We start from the raw sequence: 25,105 nt of genomic DNA, 5'->3' as shown, positions 1-25,105 counted from the left end.
GAAGCCATCCTACCACATCACAGGCCCTCAAAGCCCCGCTGCCGCTTGCAGGAGAAGACTACATTAAACCCTTGAAGGCGAGGGAGGTTTTACTCCATTCTGGCTCACCATAATCGTAGCGTTCCCATTTTTATCCCCTCCAATACATCCCTGTAAACGCATTGTACGTTCAGCCTGCAAAACAGCCGGTCCCATAAGGGAGGCTGCGAGTCCAGCAAAATTCCGGCAAAAATCACAGGACCAAGCATCCACAGGAGCCACCCCGACTTAGCCAGATCGCTCAGAGAGGAGATGTCCCAGTCTCTGCCCCAGGCGACCTGACACAGCTATCGCTGGATTTGGTTGCTTAAGCATCGACACGGCACGACGTTTCGGCTGCCTGAGAGCATCCAGCTGCGGAGGGTACAAAACCGGTCTGCTGCAGCAGGCACCTCTGTTCCCCATTCTGAGATGGGCCCTGCAAATATTAACCCGCATCTGTTACAGCTGGAGCTGCCTAAAGACTGGGTTTCCTTTACCTCTCTTTGAATTCCAGAAACACTTTTGCCAGGCTGCTTCCTCCAGACATCATAGAGACGTCGATGGCTCTCAGGAAACTGAAGTGCACTTTAATTAGGTCCTAAAACGAAGAAACAATCAATACTTTAAACACATCCAAAGCAAGTGGGCAAACAGAGCCTAAAGAAATGCACATTCACTACTTAATCAGGCAGTCATTTTCTCTTCTTTTTTTCCCTCTTTTTAGCTGTTTTTAAAATAAGTCACCCTAGTGGGATGCAGCCCTAAATGGCCAGGAGTGCAGGGGGGTAACTCTACCAGGAGGTTATACGGTGATAAATGCCCCAGGATTTCCATGGGTATTAGAAGTCCCTTTTACAGGTCTGGAGGGAGCGGAGGAGATGGGCAGGCTCTGACCCAGACCCTGCGCAAGCCAGCATAGAAATAAATCCCTTCGTCGCGGTGTGCCCGAACCATCTCCAAGTACAGCTAAAATACCCAGCCCCAGCCCTGGAACATCCTCCGTATAAAATTGTTTTCTTACCTAGAGCTCATATAATCCCCAACTCTAAAATTGAGTGTTACAGAGTATTTCCTAAACACGTTCAAGCTCCACAGCACAGGACTGAACCTCTACAGGTGAATGCACAAATCTAACGTGAAATCTGAGCCTTCTCTTAAGCGGGACGGTGGCTGAGCTGCCATGAAAAGAACAAAGATTTAAGCCACAACGTCTATGCCGTTACCTCCAAATTGATAAAAATAGCTTCCATGTCTTGGGGAGTCAGTACCAGCCTCAGTGGGTTCATATAGTTCTGCAAGAGGAAAATGGAAAAGGGATTGAAATACCAGAGAGGAGTGAGCAAGGGCTTTTTGTGCAAGGGAGGTATTTTTCCCTGCTTCACCAGTTGCATTTACCTGGGCAGGGAGGAGCCAGGTTTTAATGAATTTAAGCACTTGCAAACGAATGACAACACAATTCTCGAGACCGGGCTGTGCCAGGGACCCAAGTGGGAGCCAGGAACTCCCGTGGGTGCATCTTCCCCCGAGCTCCCCTTGGTCCCCGCGGCTCTCCCAGGCGTGGGAAGGTGCAAGACCCCCACCCGTGGGTGGGCCCAGCCCCCTCTCCTGCTAAATCTGCAGGGAGAGGGATTTAAACGCACGCAGTTTCTTCACCTCGCTGCAGTTGGGAACAGCTCTGAAGCATCTTTTCAGCTCTTTAATAATCTCACTAGAATTTTGCCCTTGAAAAACCGCCGATGATGTGATTACATTGGAAATGCCTTTCTGAACAAATACATATTAATAGAAACGTCTACATGACTTGTAACTACAAAAAACCCCCAATGCAATGCACCAAAGACGGGACCCTCTACCCGTAACACGCCGTCAGAACCTACTAAGCCTTCGCAAGCCTTCTTAATGAATATCAAAGCGATGATTTAACTCTTCCTTTAGACTGAACCAGGGCTGTGGCTGTTTCCAAGGAACAAGGGCTATTTCCATAAATGACATGTACGTTGGGACATTTTTATGGAAAACGGGAAATTTTATTCCACCGTGCCGGTTTCTCTCACAGCCCCTTTGCGGGAACTTTCAGCAGAGGCAAATAATTGCAAAAGGGGAGGAAACAAAAGCACTAGGATGATTAGAAATGGCAGCTTGATTTTCACTATTGTTCTTCATTCCTGCTGCTTTCCTCGGAGCAGAACCACCTCCAGGCTCCAGCCGCGTCCACGACTCTGCTGTCTTGCTGAGGTGTTCATTTTTGTTTTTTTTTAAAAGAAAGGCACAACAATAATTTATCAAAACCAATTAAAACCCATTAATTCAAGCAGCAAAATGTTACTTTTAATCCAATTAGTTTCAATGACAAGTCAGCACAGCTTCAGCACTTTTGAAAAATGTCCAGAATAAAGAAATTATTCTGTAGCAATCAAAGCGATAAGATGTCTGCAAACACGGCTCTTATCGGCGAGACCGGCCTGGCTGAGCGAGGAGTGGGAGGCTCTTACCCCCGGGGGAGCGGGGACACAGCAGGATGGTTTTCAGCCTATTTCCAATATGCAGCGATCAGAAAAAATATGTTGTTTGGCTCCTACAGTTACAGGCTGCACATTTGTGCTTGTCAGTATGGGTTTTCTGGATCCCCCTTCTCTCCAATTTTACATGTGAATGCATCGATCCTGCCTCATCACATCTGCCAGCTCTCGCAGCAAGAACTAATACAGCAAGATTAACGCAAGATTAAGTGATGATGCGGAAGGTGATGGTGTAGAAAAGACGGCTCAGTCCTTACCTTTTCTATATCTTCAAGTGTTTTGTAGTATTTGGCCTCAGTTTCTTGGATTTCTAGCAAACAGCAATTTCTTTTGTCATCTTCTGTCATTCCCATTTTCTAGAAAAAGGAAAAATAACGCACGGTCAGGTACTCCTAAGAGCGGTCCAGCAACCTGCTCACGCAGAGCGGAGCTCCGGTTCAGCCTTCAGTGATGGCCAACTCAGAACAAGCGCAAGTTTGGAAAGTCAGGAGAGCACTGTTACTGGTTTATATTAAAGGAAACTATTTTTAGCCGAAAAAATTACGAAGAAACCCTGGCTGTACTATTCAATATGTTTCAACATGGCAAGCATTATGTTTTTTGCATTTATTATAGCTACATCACCGAAGACTAGCAGCTAAAGAATAAATAAGAGATAAATGCTGGTTTTCCCCATTTTTTTTGCTTAAGATGAAACTCACAACAGAGCCTAAGTGGGTCATAGGTAATACGTTAGACTTGTACAAATCCCCTGCCAGGGTTGCCAATTCTCATGATTTTAGGTGAAATCTGATAACGCATGCTTTTCTCAAAGCCCCAACTCCTGGAGTCGCTTCTCTTGCTCTTACATCTGTAAAGCGGAGCTGAGAACACGTGTCGGGAGGTGCTGCGCTCGTCAGTGCAGGCTCTGAACCTGGGAGGTGATTCAGCGATGGGGTTTTAATGATCATGCACAGGAACGGGCACCCTCTGTACACCCCCTTTAACTCACAGCTCAGCCCTATCAGCTGGATGGAAACCAATATTTTAATCAATGCATCTTACCTGCATATATCTAATCTGAAGCATGCAGAAATACAAGAAACCAATTAGCATTACACACTTGCTATTGCAACAAATCTTAAAAAAAAAAAAAAATCCAATATTTAGAAGGATATATGGGTACTTATATTAAAAAGAGACTCTTTTGCCCAGGGAAGGGGAGGAAAGGGAGTCAGAGCCATCGACTCCATCACTGCTCAGCGGTGTCCAAGAAACAAAACATTGTGGAGAGGACAGTGAAAAATTGCCAATTCCACTGACCCTAATCCTGCACTACCCGGCTGCGGGGCACCCGCATCGTGGGAGCTTTCCCCCATTTTTGCCTTTTATGCAAGAAATTCCTATCAAAACCTCGCCAAGGGGCAGTTCTTGGGCCAACTGGCTTCTGCAACTGATGGCAACACAGTAAAAACACTGGTGGCCAACGAGCTGTGCTGACTTCGGCATTGCTACTGGTGGCTGTAAAAAGCTCCAAGCACTTTGGCAGGATCCGTGGGAATATTTTGTGCCTGACTCCTTGATCCAGACGGGTTTTCGGTGCGCAGGGAGCTCCTCAGGCTGCAGACAAGGCGTGAAAAGATGAAATGCCTCAACCACCATCGTTGTGGTCTTCATACCACTTGCAGCCGAGCCCAGGAGAGGTGAGAAATCAGAGCGCGGGCCTCGCTGCCGCACAGCTCGGTTCGTTTGCCGGCGCCGTGGGGTGAAGCCCTGCCTTCCCAGCCACACGCCCCGCTCCGGGGATTTAACTGATCAGTGAACTTCTCCATTGGTCCTGCTTTGTGACAGGGAGGTATGCACTGTTTGCAGCTAGGAGACAGTAATCAGGGTCTGAACAAAGCCTGGGGGTGGCAGATATCAGAGGGTGGGAGAAAATTTGGAAGGTCACACTCCTGTGGAAAGGTCCCTTCCAGCTCTGCATCAGCAGAAGCCAGGGCAGCCGGTCTCCTCGGCGCTGGGGACAGAGGTAGTGAGGGTGGCTGTGAGCACCTCTGGGGAGATGCAAGGGCCACCAGCACCTTCCTGGCTCATCCACGGAGCACGATATTTGCACCAGAGCCCTTGCAAGTCCCTCCATGAGGCTGTGCATGCTGCACCAGGTTTCCCCATCATGGAAAGGCTTTTAGAGATGATGAATGGGGTTGGCTACTTGTCCCTAAAGCCACACGGGTCCCCGCTGCCCCAGAAAGCTCCGCTGTAAATGTCTACCTGCTCCGAGACACCCAGGCAGGAGTGGCAGCAGGCACAAACAAGCGCTGGATCCTCTGCGCACAGATCTGTCAGCGCTTGTCCCGATCTAAAAATACCCGTGGCAGACACGGCACATCTGGCTGATGGAGCAGGCAGAGCCGCCGCGCTCCCCTCTCCCCAGAAAGGGCTGAAGTGACACACGCTGCCTTGGCTCAGCAGCAAATTGCTATTTTTAGCTTATCTTTTAAGGCTTATTAGCTCTCCCTTTCCCTTCCTCCTCCCCAAACTCCTTCAGACAACAGGATGGGCTGGGAAACTCCTTGGAGAACCCCCTCCGGGCCAGCACCATCCCAGCTTGGCTTATTTTTACCTCTCACGAGGCAGCCTGGTTTCAAGGAGAAATGCAAAGCGATTCGCTTCCCCCGCAACATCACCTGTCATTGGCAGATACTCATTCATTTAATTGAATCCTCTCCCTTCCCCTCCCATCAAGGTGTAGCTTTAAAAATGCATATAAATTGTTACCATGGGCTGCTGAACTTCCACTCTGATGATATCTTCATAGATATCATCGCCTTCATCTTCACAGGGGACGCAGTCATAAATATCCTCCCCCAGATCATGTTCGCTGGAATGAGAAGGAGAGCGATTTAGCGATAATAAAGAGGGCACATTCACTGTCACTTGATCGGGCAAACCAACAACTGCTCTCGCACCAAGGAGGAGGATAGCCATGACAATAAGAAAACCCTCCTGGCCCACAGCATCGACATGCTCAGTCCACGTTCCCCATCTGCATTAGCAAGTCTTGTTTTTTCCCAGATCGGTACCCGCTGCACATCCTCCCGCTCGCTGGAGGCTGGAAAAGGCGAAATGCTGCTCGACACGAGCGGGGATGGCAGCCAAGAAGCCGCTCCGAGCTCCGTGCCAGGCACGCCTGCGATGCCCAGCCTGCCATGGCCTGCCAGCTCTGCCCCTGCGGAGTTTTTGCTCGGTGCTAATCGGCCCGGCCGAGACGGACCCGCCGGCCAAGCATCCCAGCGGGACCATCTGAGCCGCCGCACGCGCCTGAGCCCAGCATCAAGCTGGGTCCAGCTCCACCTGCCTCCGAAGACGCCCGCAGCCTCCTGTTGATCTCCTGCCTCTCCTCTTTAGGACAAGAAGCAGCTCTTGTGTTAGTGACTTTAACCATATTATACTTAGAGAATAAATTTTAATGGGTTGGATTTTGGTACGTTCAAAACACTGCACTCATTCTTGGTCTGCTTGACTTTTCTCACAAACAGGCTTCTTTCATGCCAAAGAAACCATCTCCCCCCAGGCTGTGCAGGGACCCGCAGCAACGCCCAGACCAGCCACGGGCAGAGCTCAGCCCGGCCCAGGCAGCTGCCCCCAGCGACGGCCCCGCGCTCCCTCCGGCCACGGGCACCACGTCCAGGTTTAAAAGCTCTGGATCCGGTTTCACCGAGTGATGCACCCACTCCCACAAAGCACTATCCCTGCCCTGATGGGCAACTGGGTGATTTTTAATCTAACATTTCCCAGGGCAGGGGGAGACTCTCCTGATCACCAAAAGGCAATCTCGCCAGACGCTCAGCTCGGTGATGCTCAGCCCCAACCCTGAGCAGAGCCCAGTAATAATATTTACATCAGAGAGAAATTAAGCAGCAAAAAAATCACATTTTCAGAACTGCCCACATCACTTAGGAGATGCCCTTGCAAGCACAGGCTTTAAAGACATCACCAAGACATAGCGCCCAACTTGTATTAAAGGGGATGGTGTTAGGTACTTAATTGTCATCTGAGCCTTTACGAACTCCCCCAGGGGCTCCTAAGTCTTAGAACACTTTTGAAAATTCAACCCATAATAAATAGCAATTAACAATAATAATTTTAGTGCTTAGATCTACAGGTGCTGATTGCTAACAGCTCCCACTGAAGTCAACCCCATGGGATCAGGACAGTGTGAAACGCTGGAGTATCAAACAGCGTTCGCATATTTTACGAGCTGTCTCTTTCAACATGGGTATTAATTACATACAAATATATTTAGGTGTAAAACTGCTCGAACTGTAACACTCGACATCTCTATATTATACAGTATGGAGCAGCAGAGCACATCTGTTTGCAAAACTGGGCTTTAATTCTTTTCTAAATGCAGTTCTTTCTATTTTTAAGAACAGATTTATTTAATAAAAGTTTGGGAATTTTAAATAAATATACTGGCATGATGTAGCCGTCCCATTCTTCCAGAGTGATGCATTGCAGCTGCTATAATAATGCCCACTAATAGCTGGTGATCCATCTTCCCCTTCCCAAGTGTCGCCGTCACCATTATTATCTGTACCAATATTTATATTCTCAGCTCCGCTCCTTATCCAGAGCGAGTAACTCCCGGTTCCTGATTAATCTTCCCTTCCCGCCCGCACCTCTCGGATTGCTGGCTGTCTCTCCATACATCATTTCCCTGCCTCGAGGGTCGTTAGGAAACGTATGGTTGGGTTAACGTCGCGAGCGCGAGCCCGGCTGGGCGTGACACGACCGCGGCGAATGCTGCGGCGATGCTGCTGCCGGAGCAGAGCCCGCTTTGCGTGACGGCTGCTCACCACCAGCTGCAAGAGCGCTCAGCAACTGTCCTGGGCTACGTGCAGAAGACAGCATCTTGAGGTGTCCCTGGGAAGCCCTGCATCCTGAGCATCATCCGGACCTGCTTTCCTGTGCACAAGAACAGCCAGGTGCCACACACCCAAGCCTCAGACCCCAGCATTGCCCGTCCCCAGCCTGCTGCGGCAGGGGGACCCCAGCCTGGCACAAGCCCTCCTTTTCTCCCCCACTGAGGAGCCACGAGCTCTGGACCGTGGCCTGGCACGCACCAGGACGTCACGGTGAGAAACCCAGGCGGCAGCATGGGATGCTGAAGGGGTTTTGCTAAATCACGGGCTGCCTGGACCGAGCCCAGAGAAGGACGGGTGCCCCACGGACCTGGCCCAGCCTGGCCCTACCTGGAGCTCCTCTCGGCCACCAGGAAAGGGGCAGAAACACCTACTGAGGGCAAACACAGCATATTTGCCCACAGAACTGCGAAGAGCCATCTGACACAAACGCTGCACCCATCATGGCGGGCCACAGCCTGACAGCACCTTGCCACTGTCATTGCTCTAACCAAGGGGCCAAGGCCCTGCTGCTCCGCTCGTTCCTGCTCATCAACACCAGTACAAGCCCTTCCCATCTCCATTTTCTGGCCTGAGGCAAAAAAAAGGGACAAGTCCCTTGTCCTGGGACCATCTGGAAAGACACCTCCATTTCAGAGCTCAGGGGAGAGGCACTAGAGATGCTCAAACACGACAGCTGTGGTGGTATTGAAACAACGATACCTTTGTCCAGCGGACCCTTGTTTATTAAAGCCCATTCCTAGTACACCTCTGAGGAGCACCAGAGGCTGCCAGTTTTATGGAGAGCAGTAAAACGTGCAGATTAGCCTCCCCCGGAGCAGCCCACAAGCGGCCGAGCTTTGCCGGTGCGTGTACGGCTGTCGACGCCGCTGCTTTGCACATATTGATTTTCATCAGTCTCTGTGTTTTGTCCGTCAGAGTTGAAATTATGCACCCTCCCATCGTTAAAAAAAGAGAACAGGCATCAGGAAGATTTTAGCCAGTGGCAACCTAAGAACGCACTAAATTTTAAATGCTATAAGGGAAAGCTGGGCAGGTATTTTCCTTGTTTAGCACAGTCCCCTGCTGTGGGAGGCAATAAATTCAGCATCCCAAGCATGTCAGGCGTAGACTGAACAACTTGAGCAAGGAAGGCCAGATGCTCACCTCGTTCTTCACAAAGAAAAGCAATTTACTTCTTCAATAAAAGCAGCAGAGTCTGCAAGTTAACCGTGGGTATCAGAGCCTACGATCTACTGCCTGGACTAGGAGATTCATTGACAGCTCTGGGTTTAGGAAAGGGATTTTATCCGCCCTTCAGAGTCAACGCCAGCATTTGCAATTACTGTTATTAGGATGGATGTAACCAGCTTTGGGTTGGCAGCATCTTGCCTAGCCAGGAAAGCTCATTCAAAGCAAAAAGAATAAAGCTTTTCATATCTAAGGCAATTTCAGGCAAAACCGATGCTTTTGGCTGAGCTCTTCCTCCCTGGCAATGCCTGCTCTGCACAAATGCCTTCCCAAGCAGGCAGCAGCCATGCCAAGGAGCAGCTCACTTAACAGAGGGAACGATGCCAGGCTCTGCCTTGGAGTAAGGGACAAACAGGGACAGGGAAGAGCGAGCTGGGGAAGGGCAGGGTCCCCCCGTGACCCCTGGCACCTCCAGGTGCCATCTCCCCAAATAGGATGCCAAAGTTGAATTAGTTTGAGGAAGAACCTCACTGCCCTGGGTGAAGGCACTGGTCCCACTGTTCCCACCACTGGGAACCAGCCCTCCAGAGCTCAGCACTGGGCCAAAACAGAGGGCACAGTCTGCATTTGGGCTTTGGGAGAAGATGAGCTCCAGACTGGGCTGCCCACACCAGGGGATGGGCACAGACCGTCCACGATGCCCCGATAAATAATCTGCAGCAGGTCCACTACGCTAAAGGAATGCTGCACATCCCGTTTGCAACGACACCGTGGATGAGGAGGGTAAGTGGGGAAGCCCTGAGGGTCTCGAGGACCCCTGAAGGACCTCTTCATCTATAAAAGCTGCTCTGGGAAGTTGATGAGTTTGTACTAGCCTCAAGAATTCAAGGATAAACCCAAGTGAGGCCATCAGGGCAAACCCACCACGCCAAAACCCTGTCCAAACCACGGCACTGCTTTCGCTCAGCTGATGAAAGAGCCAGAACCACCAGGAAGAGCAAAAGAAAGAGGAGGAGGAGAGAGAAGGAGCTAAAATAAAACAACCAAAAGACAACGCCAAATTTCCAGCCCTGTGGCTGAGGTTAAGAGCCAGAAGACCTCAGAGCTGCCGCCGGGTCCAGGCTGGAAGTGCATTCGCAGGGTCCCCGAGACAGCTGCCCAGCAGCTGCGAGGCTCCAGTTCGCCCCAGTAATCCTCCACTTTCTCATTTTTACTCTGCACTTACAGCCATAAATAGACAGTTCATCTGACCAACCCCCTCATTCACAGTCTCCGTCAGACGAGGACAAGCAGAGTCCTATATTTGCAGCACATCTGGCAGGCTTAGGTCTCAGGGTGAAGGAGTGCAAGATGTGCAGTCGTTGGACTCCAGATCTTGCAGGGTTTTAATTAGCCAGATTGTACTTGGATGGAGACACGCGTCTGGAAATAGCAAGAGAAGCCTTTTGCCATCTATTCTACTCAGGTCTTACGTTCCCCATTCAAAGTGGAACATTATAATCCCAAGAATGAGCCTCACACAGTTATAGCGACTAACATGATCCTAGAAATGGCACAAGCAGGACGTATAAAAATCTTTACTGGAGACAAAGAAGAAAAGACACATTTACAAGTGCTATGGTTCGAGTGCCTTGTACCACGGAGCCATTTATTTAACTGGCTGGCGTGCGTGGTTTTTCCAACACAGCAAAAATAATGAGAAAAGTGGCAGCTAACTTATCATCTCACCTTGGCGCCTCTATTCATTACTTTTTTTAATGCACTTGAGAAATTCTGCTGATCACATCACTATTTTGGAAGATACGAGGAGGCAACCCTGGTGACAGCAGTGAAAGAAGTAGGAGAAACTTCAAGAAGCTGTTGGCAGGAGACAGGTTGTTGGCAGAGTCTGTGCCCAAACGAGTTGCATTGCTTGAGAAATTGAGGCGAGGCAGGAGATCTGCAACTCCCCTTCTCTGCAATGAAAGGTTTGGAAATGCACCACTATCCCCCATATTTTTGTTGGGGATAAATCTCCAGAGAGCTGTGGCTCGAAACAAGACCGGGGGACACCGACCTGCGGGACAAAGCCCCCCCCCCCGAGGGGCACACACCAGCTCCAGCACAGGGTTTGGTGGGGAGCTGCTTTGCCTAAAACCCTTTCTTTGTCCTTTTTGCAACACTACAACTTCTCCCCTCAAAGCAATTCACTTTTAAAGGAAAAAAGAAGGTAAAAGTTATCCAAATTAAATGTTTCAAGTCAAATCGTTCACAACACTTCTGCCTGACTCTGAATTCTTCAAATAGCTACCAAACAACCCAAAACACACCCTAGGTGTAAGCCACCCCAGCCTGCCGGGCTTTGTGCCAGCGCAGAGGGACAGCGCCATAAAGTGGAGAAGGTTCACGATAAAGAAGGTTCTGGTGCTGTAAAGAGGACCAGGATTAATTGCTCTCATAAATTTAATGAGCCAAAATAACTGGAGAGAGCTTAAGTGGCAGCAGAGCAAATTTAGGTTAAATGTTAAGTAGAACTTCAGAAGTACCAGAACGACCTGGGGCAGCTGAAACAGCCATCAAGCGAGATGGAAAAGCGGTCAGCGGGGAAGATGCTCAGCAGTAAGGTGGATAACTGCCTACTGCCGTCAGTGCCCAGCAGCCACAACCCTGTGGGAGGCGGCAGCTCACATCCCTGCAGAGCCACAGGAGCTTCATCGGGACACGGGTCGCTCTGATTTTTGGGGGCAGGCTCCAGCGAACGCGCCCGCCTGTTGCCGTTGCAAAGCCCTGCTCGTTTCCTAGGCAAACTCCCGCAAAACTGGCTGCTGCTCAAGGGTCTGACATTAGGGCACGCAGAAATAAATCAGGCAGCAGAGGACAAAGGTCCCTTTACTGCTCCTCCCGGTATCGATCAGCCACCACTTGCAAACTGGCCAGCCCTCGCCATCTGCCCAGGCTCTCTGCAGGCTGCCATCTGGCCGATGGCAAAGCAAACCGAGGGGCCGGCAGGCTGAGCACAGGGAATTTGAGAACTTTCTAGCTCCCCTGATACCCATTTAGTTTCCCCTCCCCTTTCCATCACCAATTATTCTTTTGTTTTTTTGGATTTTGCTTTTTTTTTTTTTTTTTTTTTTTAAAGTAAATAGCTGTTACCAGGCAATTATCTGCCTTGATCTGCTGGATGGCTGACCCAGCGCTGGGGAGCTGCATGCAGCCCGGCATAATCTCTGCGATACCCCAAAGGTGAGAGCACAATGGGTTCATCAAGGCATGAACACCCTTTATACGCACCAGCACCCCGCGGCCACCCCACGCTTGCACGCAGACAGCTTGTTTCTGCAGCGGACGTAAACGGCCCTCGTGGCGCTGCCATTGATCCGCTCCCGGCCCCGGCGCTGGCTTTTGTCCCTGGCTGCCGCGGCTCCTCCGCGCCGGGAGGGACCTCGCTGCCCGCCGGGATGAAGGTCCTCACTCTTTAGAGCATTGCTGTGACAACGGGGACAAAGCCTGGTTCCTTCTGCTTCCCAAATCTGCACCTCTGTCACTAATATGTTTATATTTTGAATGCTTTGCAGAGCAGGAATACACCCAAGATCTCAAAGGGGGGACACCAAACCGCTCCATTTAACTACTTAAGGTTGAAATGAAGCATTTTGACGTTTTCCAAAAAAATCCACTTTTACCAGCCCCCAAAATGTCTTGCTAGAATCAGCTCAATATTATTATTATTATACCCTGAGCTTTTTATCCCAGCAGCACAACGACCAAAGAGAGCTCCCTTTGGGAGACTCCTCTCTCCCGGGGGGTGACTTGGCGGCGCCGAGCCCACCGGGGCTGTCCCTCCTCACCCGCACCCCTTCACGGCCAGCGGGGACGGCAGGCTGGGCCCTTGCAGCGCCACGTTTCATAGCGGTTTTATGGACAGGACTGTGCATCCCTCCCAAATGATCCAAAGGGCAAAAATAATCACTCAGCTGCACAGAGGTAGCAAGTTAACGTGGAAAAAGCACCCAGAAATGGAGAGGTCTCTCTTGCAATAGGGAGGATTGCTGCGCCTGGGTGTGCTCTTTGGTAGTGGTTCCTTCCACACGTTGGGTCACTTCACTGCTGTGAAAACCATTTCTCGCCTGCAATAAAGCATTTTGGATGCACTGGGATCTTCCCAAGGCAGCTGGATCATCAGCAATATTAAATGCAAAGATGCTGGATGGAGTGAATCATTCCCAGCTCATGAATGATGCCCTTGTTCAGCTGTTTGGAGAGCGGCAGCAGCTAAGAAAGAGCTTTCTCATACAGCCCCACGGTTTGCCAGCGCCCAGCATCGGTGCCCAGTATGCACCATTGTGACCGGCAAATTTCCAATGAAAGTTTCCTTGTCAAGCACGGAGAGACGCTCCTTGTCAAAGGGAGAAACGGGGACTATTGCTGATGCGTCTCCAGGCAGCGGGAGCAGCAACACTCATGCTAAGGGGCTCTCCGGGGCATTTCTGGGGTTTTTATGGTTATGGGTGAACTACGTCTCCGTTTCGTAGGTTGTGTTTCCATGCACAGCCTGGCTGCACTGGGAGCACAGATCTGGATGAAGGCATTTGTGCGATATCCCCATGCTGATTTACACATGCCTTCCCCCAGTGGTCCCAACTAAAGAGGTAAAGAGGAGGATTTTGCAAAGAATGGGAAAAAAAGGAAAGTTAAAAGTTGGAGACAATGTGGGACAGAACACGGTGCTCAATAAGAAAGAAACCTCTAAGTCATCAGAGCACAGGACCTGGGCATCTAAGCCCCTCTTGCAGAGGGACCAACTCGCAGCCATGGGCAAAGGTCCAAGAACAGTTTGAGGAGCTTCCCCCCGGACACCCTGCGGGAGCTGCACCGCCGGCAGCAGAGCAGTTAAAGCTGGGAACCCGCCTTCAACACCGAATAACCTGCGCCGAGCACACCATGCCGAAACCCCGATTTCTGGGAGAGGGCTGCCATCCCCACCAGCGCTTGTGTGCGAGTTCACACGCAAACCTTCCTCCAATGAAAAGCACGCCCATGTGTGAGAATCAGGAATTTTAAAAGCCAATATTAAAGGGATTTTGAGAACTTTAGGAGAGGGGGGAAAAATGTTATTCTTGAAAGGATCCCTTTATAAGTTAAAATTTTATTAAACTGTAGCTGCTGGGAGCAAACCGCGAGCAGGGGATTCCAGGGTACTCTGTTCCCTTGACTAGTAATTTATGATTTACTTTTGTAATAACTGAAGCCATAAGGAACTCATTGGATTAAGGAGTCTTATTATTTATGTTGTGGAACAATAATATTTAACTGTATAAAGCCACATATCCACCCATACAGACTTTCCCTCCATACGAAACAGACTGCACTTCATAAGTAAAACCCTGGCCCCACTGAAGCGGACGGGAACGCTGCCATCGAATTCCGATAGAGCCCATGTTTCACTGTATACACCGCAGTTCAAGGTTGCTTAAAAGCCTGTTATATCATCACCACGGGCAGCAAAACACAGACACCAGAGACCCAGATAAATATAGACACAGAAACCCCAGCAGCGTCACCCCGCATCCCGCTGTGCCACCAGCGACAGGCAGGACGCGTCCCCTGCGAGGGACGGCCCTGGGGCCGGCTGGCGTGGTCCAAAACTCCCTCTCAGGGGATGCAGACCCGCGTTCCAGCACCCACACAGCCGCAAAAACACCACAGGGGGGTCCGGCACTGAGTTAGCAATGGGTACCCCAGTCCCAGCGAGTGGCTCAGCTTTGGTCGGCTTGCAGGATGAATTGAGTCCCGGCGTTTTGCAGCTAACGATGGGATTGAGCGGGCGGAGGGGCTCCCCGTGGACCTGGCCCCCCTCGCCCCCCACCGAGCCACTCGTAAACTCGACCCGATTAAAAGTGATGTCTCCCAGGGCTCTACATAGGAAAAGACAGACTACTGTAAGAGCACAAAAATCTCCTGGTAAGACGATCAAAGCAGCCGGCCCGGCTCTCTGAGCCCCGCTGTCAAATTTTATCCGACTTTGCTGGAACTAGATTGCAACTTTTCCCTTTTTGTGTCCCCTCCCCGTGAGAAGGCGAGGCCACTTACTCCGCCAGCTCCTCCAAGCTCCGATACACGTCGTCATCGTTTTCCGTGGTCTCCTCCGACGGGAAGGGCCTGGGGGAGGAGAGGAATGACAGCGTTATTGGTGTGTCTCACCCCTCGCAGCAGATCCCCTGCAGCCCAGCTGAACCCAGCCCAGCCCCGAGCATCCCGTTGAGCAGAGGGTGTTTTGGAACAAAATATTCATTGTAAATACATTTTTTCCTATTCAGGCATTAGCTCCCAGGAGGACATCATCTCCGCTGCTTCCCGCGGGCAGCGCTGGCAGGGCAGGACAAGAAACCAGGTGGTGAGGCTGGTTGACCGCAGGGCACCATCTGAGCACCGAAGTGAGGAGCTGCATCGTCTAACAGCATCTCTGAGACCCCGAGCCTGAGCCGCCACTCCCCGCTGTGCTGGTGCTTGCACAAACGACTCGGTAGAAATCTTAATTCAAGTCTGGTGTTGGACTCATTGAGACAGAGAAATACTCTTTCCTCGCCCCGTGATGGAGCCTTTCCACCTGCGAGCTCCTGCCCCGCTTGGCCGGGGCACACTGAGCTGCTTCCCACCGGTGTCTCCCACCGCTGCAAGCAGCCAACCCCATCAGAATGAATGAGTCCTTATGAAACCTGGGCTTCCTCATCTTAACAACTTTGTGATAGCTGAAAAAAGTTAAAGCCCTGGGGATGAGGGAAAGGACACCAAAAGGGCAAAAGGAAGGGGGGAGAAAGCAGATTAAAAGAGAAAGGGAGGGACTGAGGGGAAAGCAAGAATTCCTTGGCTCATTCTGAAGTAATAACCAAATAATGTATGAAGGAGATGAAAAATACTGCTTTAATTAAACCCAACGTATTATTGCTGGCACGGGGCCACGGTGGACTATGGCTCTGCTGGGGCTGGATGCACCTTGCGACTACGGCTGCGTGGGGCTGGGGCTCCCTGCGGTGACGGCAAGCCCTGCTCCAGCTCAGAGCCGCAGCGGGGCAGCTCGCTCCCGCCCCCGCGGGCATCGCAGCGAAGGCAGCCGCGGGTCCCCAGGCCAAGAGCCGCACGGGATGGGATGCTGGTGCTGTGGGGGAGCACAACTGGATACACGTGGACTTTTAACTGCCCCCAAGAGCAATTTCTTCCTCTTCCCTCCCACCCTCCCCATTTCACGATAGATTGCCTCTCCTGAAAGATTTAATACATGGCCTTCTAGCCCCTGAATTTACTATTTTTGGATCCTGTCTCTAGCGTTAATTTGCCTTCCCTCCTCTGCTATACTTCATCCTTCCTTTGGTAAGCAGCTTCAGACCAAGTGTTTTGAAATAGTGCTCAAATCTGCAACGAGTTCAATTAAAACCACAGCCAGGAGGGAGAAGAGCCACGGTGACCCCAGCCACAGAGCAGGATGATTTCATGCTCTGCTGGCTACCAGGGCTGCCGTGCCTCTGCTTGAGATGCAAGGAGCACCCAAGGCTGCCAGGTCGAACCATGCCCACGTGCAAAGCGGCAACGCGGGAGGGAGGAGGGCGATGGGTGGGAAGAGCAGATGGGGCTGTGCCTGCTCTCATGGTCTCATTGCAAGGCAGGTGCCATTGGGCGATCGTCCCAACACCCCAACATCTGGCACGAACAGCTGCCCACGCGTTTGCGAGATGCGGGGGGAAGCTCGTTTTGGGGAGAAGCTTCAAAGCATAAAGGTGCAGCGAGAGACAAGGAGGCACCCAGGATCTTTGCAAAACGTGCGTGTCTGCGTGCGTTTCCTCTCCCCTGCTGTCCCCTGGGGACCAGTGACGAATACAAAAGCCATGTGAAGCGCAGACCAAAAAGCCACCAGCTCCTCCTGCACGTGGCTGAGCCGGTCATGGGAACCGGTCTCAGACTTCAGCCCCGACGGGCGAGGGGTTACGGCAGCCGCTGCCGCAGGGCCACACCATCCCGCGCAGCTCCGGCAAGAAAGCAGAAATCGGAGGTGACCTCTGTTTAAACATCACTTGTTAAAATAATTAAAAAGAAAAAAATTCACCACAGGGCACGACCTCCTTTCTTTTACATGCATCTTCTGCTCTTAATCTCCAACTATTTCCTTCTCCAGCGCTTACCATGCCAGAAAGAAAGAAGTACAAGAGCTGTAAAGAATATTAAAATCACAAGCACACATTTCCAAGCATAAATCTGGGCCTGAGGTGTAATCAGTTCCTGTGATAAACCTCACCATGGAAGACAAGGAGACAGCAAAGAGAGAAAAATATTTTCTAATGAGAGTTTCACAGAGACGGCAGCTCCGTCAGCCCTCCCAGCTTCACCTTGACCATCAGTAAAGCACCGGAGTGAAAGTCAGGGCAGGGGAGGAATTAATAACCTGTATCTCCGCAATAGCAGCTAATGGCTAAATAAGGATGCACAGAATGCAATTAGAAGGAAAGTCACACCGAGGAGAGGATTACTAAATGGAGCATCTAAAATCTGCAGCTGAAGGATGGCTTTTTGGATAAAGCCTTGGGTTTGCCCTTTCTTCGTGCCTCTCTCCCCAGCTGCCCATGCCACAAGCGGCTCCGGAGAGGCTCCCCGTGTCCCCGCGTCCCCGCTGCGGGAGCAGAGCTGCCGTCTCCCCGCAGCTCCTCTCCCCTTCCCCTAAACAGGGTGCCAGCCCCGAGACTGCAGGACAGGTCACCCGGGGCTGGGACCATGCCGTGGGCTTTGAGCAGCTCTCGCCCAAATGGTCCTTGCTCTTCCCCAAAAGCCCTTTGTGCAACAACGTAATTTAGTTTAGCCCTACTAATTATGGCCGTTATTTAAAATATCTCCCTACTTTTGGCTTAAGTTCCCTTATATATCCATTTACATTATTTTTCTTTGCTGAACGCAGGAAAAATTAACCCTCCGGCAATGAGCCGATGAGGAGGAACCTCCAGCAGCCAGCTACAGAAAAACATATTAAACACTTTTCTACCTAGACTCGCACTGGCACCGGGGGTCAGGGCGGTGCTGGCAGGAGGCGCGGGCTGAGCTGCCCACCCCAGTCCTGTCCCAGCAATTATTCCCCATGTTGCTGGTTTTGCCACTTCCCATCAGATCACCTTCGTGGCTCCCCGCTGCGGGCTGGGCTCGTCTTGGGGCGATATTTTCCACTTGAGCTGGCTGCAGAAACAGATTGGATGTGGTGGGGAGAGGCCGGGGGAGGAGAGCCCTGCTCTCGCTCCTGCCCCACCAGATCCACGTCAAGGCAACTCTAAGAAAAGCCAGCTGGGTGAACTTTTAACCCAGCGTTTTCACTGGTGTTTCCCTTGTGCACGTCCAGGTCCAGCACAGGGCTTGCATTTAGACGCCTTCATGCAGATTATCAGCTTGGCCCCAGCCACGCAGGGAGAAGCATCTCCATCTGGCTGGGCGATGGTGCTGCATGTTCTCCAGCCGCGAGCTCCCCAAGAGCAACTGCGCTGTTTGGGACCGGTTTGTATGTTTTTGTTTTTTTTAAGAAAAGCAGAAACATTGGAAGTCAAGGGGTCTAAAAGCTACTGATTCCCTGGGAAATTCTTACAGATCTCCAAGCGCATTGCAACTTCATACATAGTATTAAATGCGGTAGCTGGGAATGCCTGACAGTAATAAGTAAAGTATTTTGAGTCCACTGAAACCCAACAGGTTTGCAGAGATCCCAGTTCATTTAAATTCATTTTAAAATGTCTCATTTAATATCTTTAGTTAAGCACCAGACTTTGTTTTTTACTCCACCGTCATGAAAAACCACTGGCTGAGCCATTTATCCTCCCAGCCCGCGCCTGGGCTGCAGCAAGCCCGATCCTGCTCAGATGAAGAGCAAAAGCCCCAGCAACATCAAACACCACTGGAACAGGCTCTTAGAGATAATAAACCTCCCAGAGTAGACTTCTCTACAGACAAACCCCACAGCATTCAACAGCATCGCTTCCACAGATCAAAGAAGTGAACAAAAGTAGGATCGATCTGATGTGTTTGTTTTAGAGCCTAAAAGAGAAGAAAAGACCAAGTAATTTGTTACGGAGTTTAGAGCGAGCTTCTCCTTTTGAGGACAGGACTTAGAGCAGATGATCGCTCTCGACATGCGACGCAAAGCACCCCCTTGATCTTACAAAACATTTAGGCTACTTTCTGGGTTGGAGAGCTTGCACATGCACAGCACACGGCACCCTGCAAATGCAACGTGCTCTCGCAAGGAAAGGCAGGAGCAGTCCACAGCCAGACTACATCACGCAGGGCGATAATCAATTAATATTTCACGAGGCACCTAATGCAAAACCCCTCCCTTGCTCTCAGCAGTCACTCGGGTTACCCCATGATCCATCCCACGCTGTATCCTCATCCGCCGCCCCCGCACGCTCCCCTGCCGTAACCCTCTCCGCGGGGAGAAGGCGCAGCTCGATGCGCTGCCTTGGCTGCTCTCTCCTCTGAATTATTTAATGGAAAGAGCCAGGTAGGCTGCAATTCTAACAGCAATAAGCAGGAAGATTGATTTATTTATGAACATATTTCAGCATCTGGAGGCCTTGTCCTAGCAACTGAAGGCAGCTGTTTACCTCTGCGGTACCGTCGCAGAATACGGAGGGTCAGGGGTGGCTCAGCTTTAGTCTGATAATTTTGTACTGTAGCATCTTAGCCTCAAATCCATGTGTGACAGAGCACGGAGGATCTGGCATGGTTTATTTTCTGTTTTCCCTGTCTCCATTCTGATTTCTTGGGGTCAAACACCAGCCCTGGGAACAGAAAGCCTGGTGAGAAGCAGGCAGGGTGGAAATGTCCCACTCGCTGCCCTCCATGCCAAGGAGCCGTTCCCATCCGAGGCCAGTCTCGGTGGAGATCGTCTGTCAGGCAGATCTGCAAGGAGGCTTTCATGACTTGTGCGAGCACCCACAGGAGACGAAAGGAGGTGGCAGCCTCCCAGCACCAGCATGCCAATCTCCCCTTGTTTCTTAAGTCCAGTGATCACACTTCAGTGTTTTAAAAAGCAGGCGGAGTGAACCTGAGCTGCTCCCATCTGCTGCCCCTTCTGCGAGGGATTTCTTCATAAATGGAAAGGACCTGGTCCTCAGGCTGGTGCAAAGGAGCTTCTACAGCTCTACTGGGATGGACGGGGCTGTGCCGAGTCTTCCTGGCTCAGGATCTGGCAGGAAAACTTTTCCATAGCATGGGATCTACAGACCGCAACCACACCTTGCAGTAACTCACAAAACCCATGGCTGGGTGTACAGATCCTCCGACAACCCCGTTCTGAAGAAAGCATCGTGGCAATGCAAAGAAAACCCACAGGAGGCTGCGATTTCACCAAGATTTTGGACTTCAGGCCGCGCTTTCCGTGCGAGTTTGGGTGGGGGGTTAGCAGCTGGCTTCAGCTCCCGTGCTTCCAGATGAGTCCATCTGTCCTGCTGCTGAGGTTTAATGCTGCTTCAATCCCAAAATATATTTCCCCACGGGAAGCGCGCAGACCTCGGCTGTTCGTAGCATGTCATTTTGATAGCTCCAATCTTCCCCCTCTTTTTTTAACTCCTCTTTTTCTCCAGGATGGCAAGCCACTCCCTGAGCATGGGATCACCCTGTCCCCATGGGTCCCCCATCAGTTCGGGCAGCCCGGAGCCGTAGCGGGTTCCCTGGGATTGCCATCATGCCTTCATGAACACAGCACTCCTGGAGCCGTCCAAAGAAAACCCTGTGGTTTTGCAATGTCTACACACAACTGAAAATGCATTAATCATCAGCTTCAGGGGGATCAGGCAGATTAAAGCAGCATTTAATTTACTGATGTACCAAGAGGTGGCTGCGAGCTGACCAGGGGCGACCAAAGAGGTGACCTGGAGCTGCTTCTTCAGCCCCGTTCCCGACCCAGGCAGCACCTCCGAGCTTTGGTTCCCATCTGTGAAATGGGAACAAGCGTCAGGGAATGATTTTGGTCAAGTGCTGCGAGATGGATGAAAACCATGCTATGAATGCCCAAGAGCCATTTTTTATAAAGCAGAATGGAATCGATTCCCTCCCTGCAGAACAAGACACATTGGAGCATACCAAAAGCTGCTGAATTTAATTAAAATCATACTATTGTGTTACATTACTCATCTCTGGAAAGAAGCACCTCATGCTGTGCCAAATTTTAGACACATCCTCTGAAAAATTATGATTTGCTTTTATTTGTGGTCTGGAACTTGAAAAAATTCTCACAAGATTAATTTTGATACAAATTCAGTGGGGAAACAGCAAGCTACATCATCAGATAACACAAAGATGATGATTTTGCAGAAGAGCACTTACGGCATTCAGCACAGTGCACTGCACAGTGCCCAAGGGTTAGCTGCATGCCCTGCTTTATCTTTAGCTCAAATCTGAACCAAGTATTTCTGGAGACTATGAGACAAGAAAATAACAGCTCGTATAATTTTATGTTTTAACACATTATCGCATTTTTAAAAAATTCTCATGTACCAATGCTTCGCTCAAGAAAGCACTATGATTTTCTCCTCACTTCAGCTCCACGTTGACGATAACAGATGGATAAAATCAAAAGGGGAATCCAGAAACATCTTTCTCAAAAGGAAAGGGGAAAAAAACCAACAACCCCTCTGGGTTAACAGTGCAACCAAGCACTAGGAAACAATTTGACCCAGGTCTCTGACTCAGAAGAAAACGAGATTTGAAAATGCCGTGGCTGAGAATCAATGGCAAGCGTAGTGAGCAGGGCCACGGGCAGCCCTCCGTCCTGGTGGGACGTCCCCGTGGCCCTGCTTCCACCAGGAACGCACGGCAGCGGGTCGGGGAGGGGGGAAGATGCTCTCGCAGCTCAGACACCAGTGGAAACTGCAGCAGTGCCCTGCCGAGCCCAGCACCGGGGCAGGGGGCTTGCACCCACCGTGGGGGGAGATGGCCCCAGAGCCCTCGCCCCGGCGAGCCCGCGCAACTCACCCACGCTCAGGGCACGTTTGCTCTGGGCAGGTGGCACCGCTCATCCGGGGAGCATAAAAATAAATCACAGCCGGGACGTAAAGACCTGGGACGCACCCCATGGGATTTAACAACATCCCCACAAGACTCTGCAATTGCCCAACTCTGGAAACCACTCTGTTAAAACAAAAACCTTGAAGCTTCTCCGGTTTTAACTTGTAGCAAAGCAGCACAAGGAAATCTTTGAGCAGTCCAAGCAGCAGTTTCTCTGCTGTACCTGAGCAGCTGTAGTCCTATGAAACACATGCCAATAAAAACAAATATCTACCTAAATATATATTTCTGCCTGTTTCCAGGCCAGCACCAGCACTGCTGGCTGTTTGCACGAAAGCACCACCAGCGTGTCCCAGCCAAGCGGGGTCCTACTGTGCAACGTAAACCAGACCTCAATGGACCACCTGGGCTGAGCAGCAATTCTGTGGTCCACAAGGAATAAAAAGACGTGTGCTTCCCCCTCTCCGGGGGTGCAAAGAGACGTGGTTCGTCCCAGAGCACCCGAGTACACCTCTCTCCAGGCACAGCCCAGGGCAGTGCCTCCAGCCCGGAGCCCCCCATCCCCCAGCGCTGGGAGCCCCCCACCTCCGAGCCCCCCGTTTTGGAGCAGCTGAGCCTGAAGCCCTTCTCCATACCTGGGGTGAGGACTGCATTTCAGCAGACCTTTCCAGCACCTTTGATTGTCAACCTATGCACTGACCCTGCACAGGAGAGAAAGCTGGGTTTGCCTTGCTGTTGCACCCAAAGGTGAAATGGTGGGAGGGTGGCCAGGGATACAAGTGGGAGCCCTGAAGGAAGCACGACACGGGCAAAGTCAATGAGCAATGCCAAGGCAGGTGCACCCCAAAAGCCAGCAAGCCCCACGTTAAGCAGAGCTGTGCATATCAGAACTGTATCCTCATGATGCAAAGCTGCTGGTGGGGAGGGGGCGAGAGAAACTGCCTTTGCTTTTATTCGCAGATGCTTACGGGGTGACCTCAGCATCTCCCAAGCCTACAAAGCAGCCGCACAGGAAAACATGTCAATGATATTTTTCAGACTCTCTTAGGAGCAAGTCTGTGAGGATACATACTTGCCAAAATAAATGCGTTAAAAACATTTTTAGCTGGAAAGGAACTGCTTTTAGCCAAAGATCCTGCTTATTGACAAAGGAAGAAGCTTTACGGTCGCTCCTAAAGAAGGTTCGTGCCTGTCACAGGAAACCATCTCCACTCGACCGCCTGCTTGCGAGGTCTGCGGCTGAACCTCTGCGGATTTGTGCTGGCCAGGAGCGGTGGTCAGTCCCAGCACTGGTCCCAGTTCCAGACTCCCTGGAGCACAGGAGAGCACTGCACAGCAACCGCATGCATTTCCAGGCACAGATTCCTTCCGCAGCCTTCTCCATCCATTTTATAGCAACACTTAAAGTGCGTACAATGGATGCACAACGGCAGTAAAAAAAATAATGGGCAGAGTGCAATTACAGACAGCACATTGGCAATGAATAAACCAGTCCTTGTAAAACCAACCTTACAGGAGAAGAGGTCCTGTAACTACCTCCTCTCCAGAAGACACTTGAGGACTTAATCGTTAGCGGCTTTAATCGCTTGCCATTTTCACGCATAACTGGATCCGCCTCCTGTGTTGAGCTACCACCCCCAGGGGCGAGGGGAGCAGAGATCAAATCTGATCAGCATGAAGCCTCCATCATGCTGGAGAATCTTTGCAAATCCCATAAAAGATTTCCCCTTATCTCCCTTCTCTCCTCCAGAAGAGCAAGGGGAACGTCTCCTTGATCAGCTACGCTAGTGCTTGTGCCATCCCATCTTTTGCAAGAAGTGGGTTTTGCTGGCAAGATCACAAAGCCTCCTCCACAAGGTCACCCCCACAGCAAACGTAAGGGTCCCCCCACACCGCAGCGAGGCTCAGTCAGACGGGGAAATGGATTAAAGTCATGAAACCCGGACAAAACTCCAGGTTTAATTCCGAACTGGTGGATGAAGCACAGAGGAGTTTCTGGATCAAACAGCTGAGCAGCGGATGACAGACACTGGGAGCAGAGACAGGCACACTTTGCAGGGCAGGGGCTGAAGGCTGCCTGTGCGGGTCCAGCTCCGTTTGCCCCCCTCTGCCCCCTCTCCTGCAGGCAGGCAGGCAGGCAGGGAGGGCACCGCTGCCTGAGGAGCACCGCTCGCTCAGCACCGCAATATTACAACCCCGTGAAGGGCGCAGGCGGGATGCTTGTGACTCGCCCTTCCCATCCCTCCTCCCTTTCACCCCCACACACATCCTGATATTATTGGCAAGCCATTAAGTACAGAAACTCCAGGGATGATAACGCTGAAAACCTCATTTTGAGCACGTCAGTCTGTTTTAATAGTTTACCTGGGCAAAGCGGAGCAATGCTGAACCTCGTCAGCAAGGCACGGGGTTTGCAAGCAAAGCAGGGTGGTAGGAAAGTCTCCCCTGGGTTAAATCCCCACTGGTGGGGGGATGGTGGTACAGTTTGGTACAGTTCATTTAGCTGCCTTGAACTTGACAGGAGCTGGCTCCAACCTGGGCTAATCCCAATGTTGAGCTTCTCTCCTCCCAACTCACCACCTGCGTTGTAGAGATGGGCAAAATGGAGACACGCTGGCCTGGACAGCGGTCGGCACTCGACAGGGTGCTGGTGGGCACCCCAGCCCTGGCACCCACCCAGCACTGGGGGGTGGAGGGCACCCAGGAGCTCAGGTGAGCATTAGGATGCTAGCCCATCCCTTCGGGAGCCAGGAAGGTTCCTCTCCTCTACCGACATGTCCTCCCATAAGCAAAACAGCAAATCCCAGCTCCTAACGTAGGGGACTCTCAGGGGACTGGCAGGCATGCAAAGCGCCCGTCGCCCCTCGCTTCGATCAAACCCACCCTGCAGCCACAGGCAGGCAACAGGCAGCTCCCAGCCAAGGGCCTGCCCTCCACTGCCGGCAAATCGGCTCCGTCACCTCAGGGCGTGCGACGTGCAGCGGTTTAAACGCCAAGAAAATCAGCATTTTGGCATCTATTTATTTATTTGTTTAAATGCAAGGTAAACCTCAGCCCAGGGTGATGGGGCTGGCCTCGCTCTGTTTGCCTGGAGGTAAAACTAATGTCACTTATTCTCCCAACAAGCTTGGGCTGGCCACCGACCCGAGGGGGTCCTGCCTTGGCCCCCAGGTGGGGAAAACACAACCATCCCCATCCTCCCCCACCGCCCAGCCAAAGCACCGCTGCCGCTCCCGCAGGAGGAAACCTCCTCTGGACAAATAGGATTCGCCCCTCCTCCCCATTTGCAAATGTTTTAAAATCTAATTTATTAACTGCAGTGCCTTCTGAAGAAAGTCACTGAGAGGTTCAGTTCATATATAAAGGATTTACTTAGATTAAGGGCCTCAGTACAAGGCCAATGTACTGAGTACATTGTACAATGTTCAACATGCTAACTCCTTCCCGTTTTCAGATGGTTTCACTGTGCACACATTAAAA

At 51.2% G+C, this 25,105-nt stretch overlaps 1 protein-coding gene across 4 annotated transcripts in view; it reads right to left on the bottom strand.

The window, feature by feature from the left end:
• The window catches only part of VAV2 (vav guanine nucleotide exchange factor 2), a 148,334-nt gene that overhangs the window by 21,246 nt on the left and 101,983 nt on the right, over positions 1-25,105 (bottom strand). For 3 of the 4 annotated variants that reach the window (XM_082327364.1, XM_082327366.1, XM_082327365.1), the window contains exons 4-8: positions 14,684-14,752; positions 5,298-5,400; positions 2,798-2,896; positions 1,245-1,313; positions 519-619 (exon numbers count right to left, since the gene is read on the bottom strand). In XM_082327364.1, coding sequence (XP_082183490.1) covers positions 519-619; positions 1,245-1,313; positions 2,798-2,896; positions 5,298-5,400; positions 14,684-14,752 — 441 coding nt within the window. Of the gene's footprint in view, positions 1-518; positions 620-1,244; positions 1,314-2,797; positions 2,897-3,584; positions 3,600-5,297; positions 5,401-14,683; positions 14,753-25,105 lie in introns of all 4 variants that reach the window. The other variant, XM_082327367.1, reaches the window with a different exon arrangement.

The sequence above is a fragment of the Platalea leucorodia genome, assembly GCF_965183815.1.
Source record: "Platalea leucorodia genome assembly, chromosome: 15".
Classification (NCBI taxonomy): domain Eukaryota; kingdom Metazoa; phylum Chordata; class Aves; order Pelecaniformes; family Threskiornithidae; genus Platalea; species Platalea leucorodia.
Note: the sequence above shows the minus strand (reverse complement) of the source record. Positions and strands in the feature narration are given on the sequence as shown.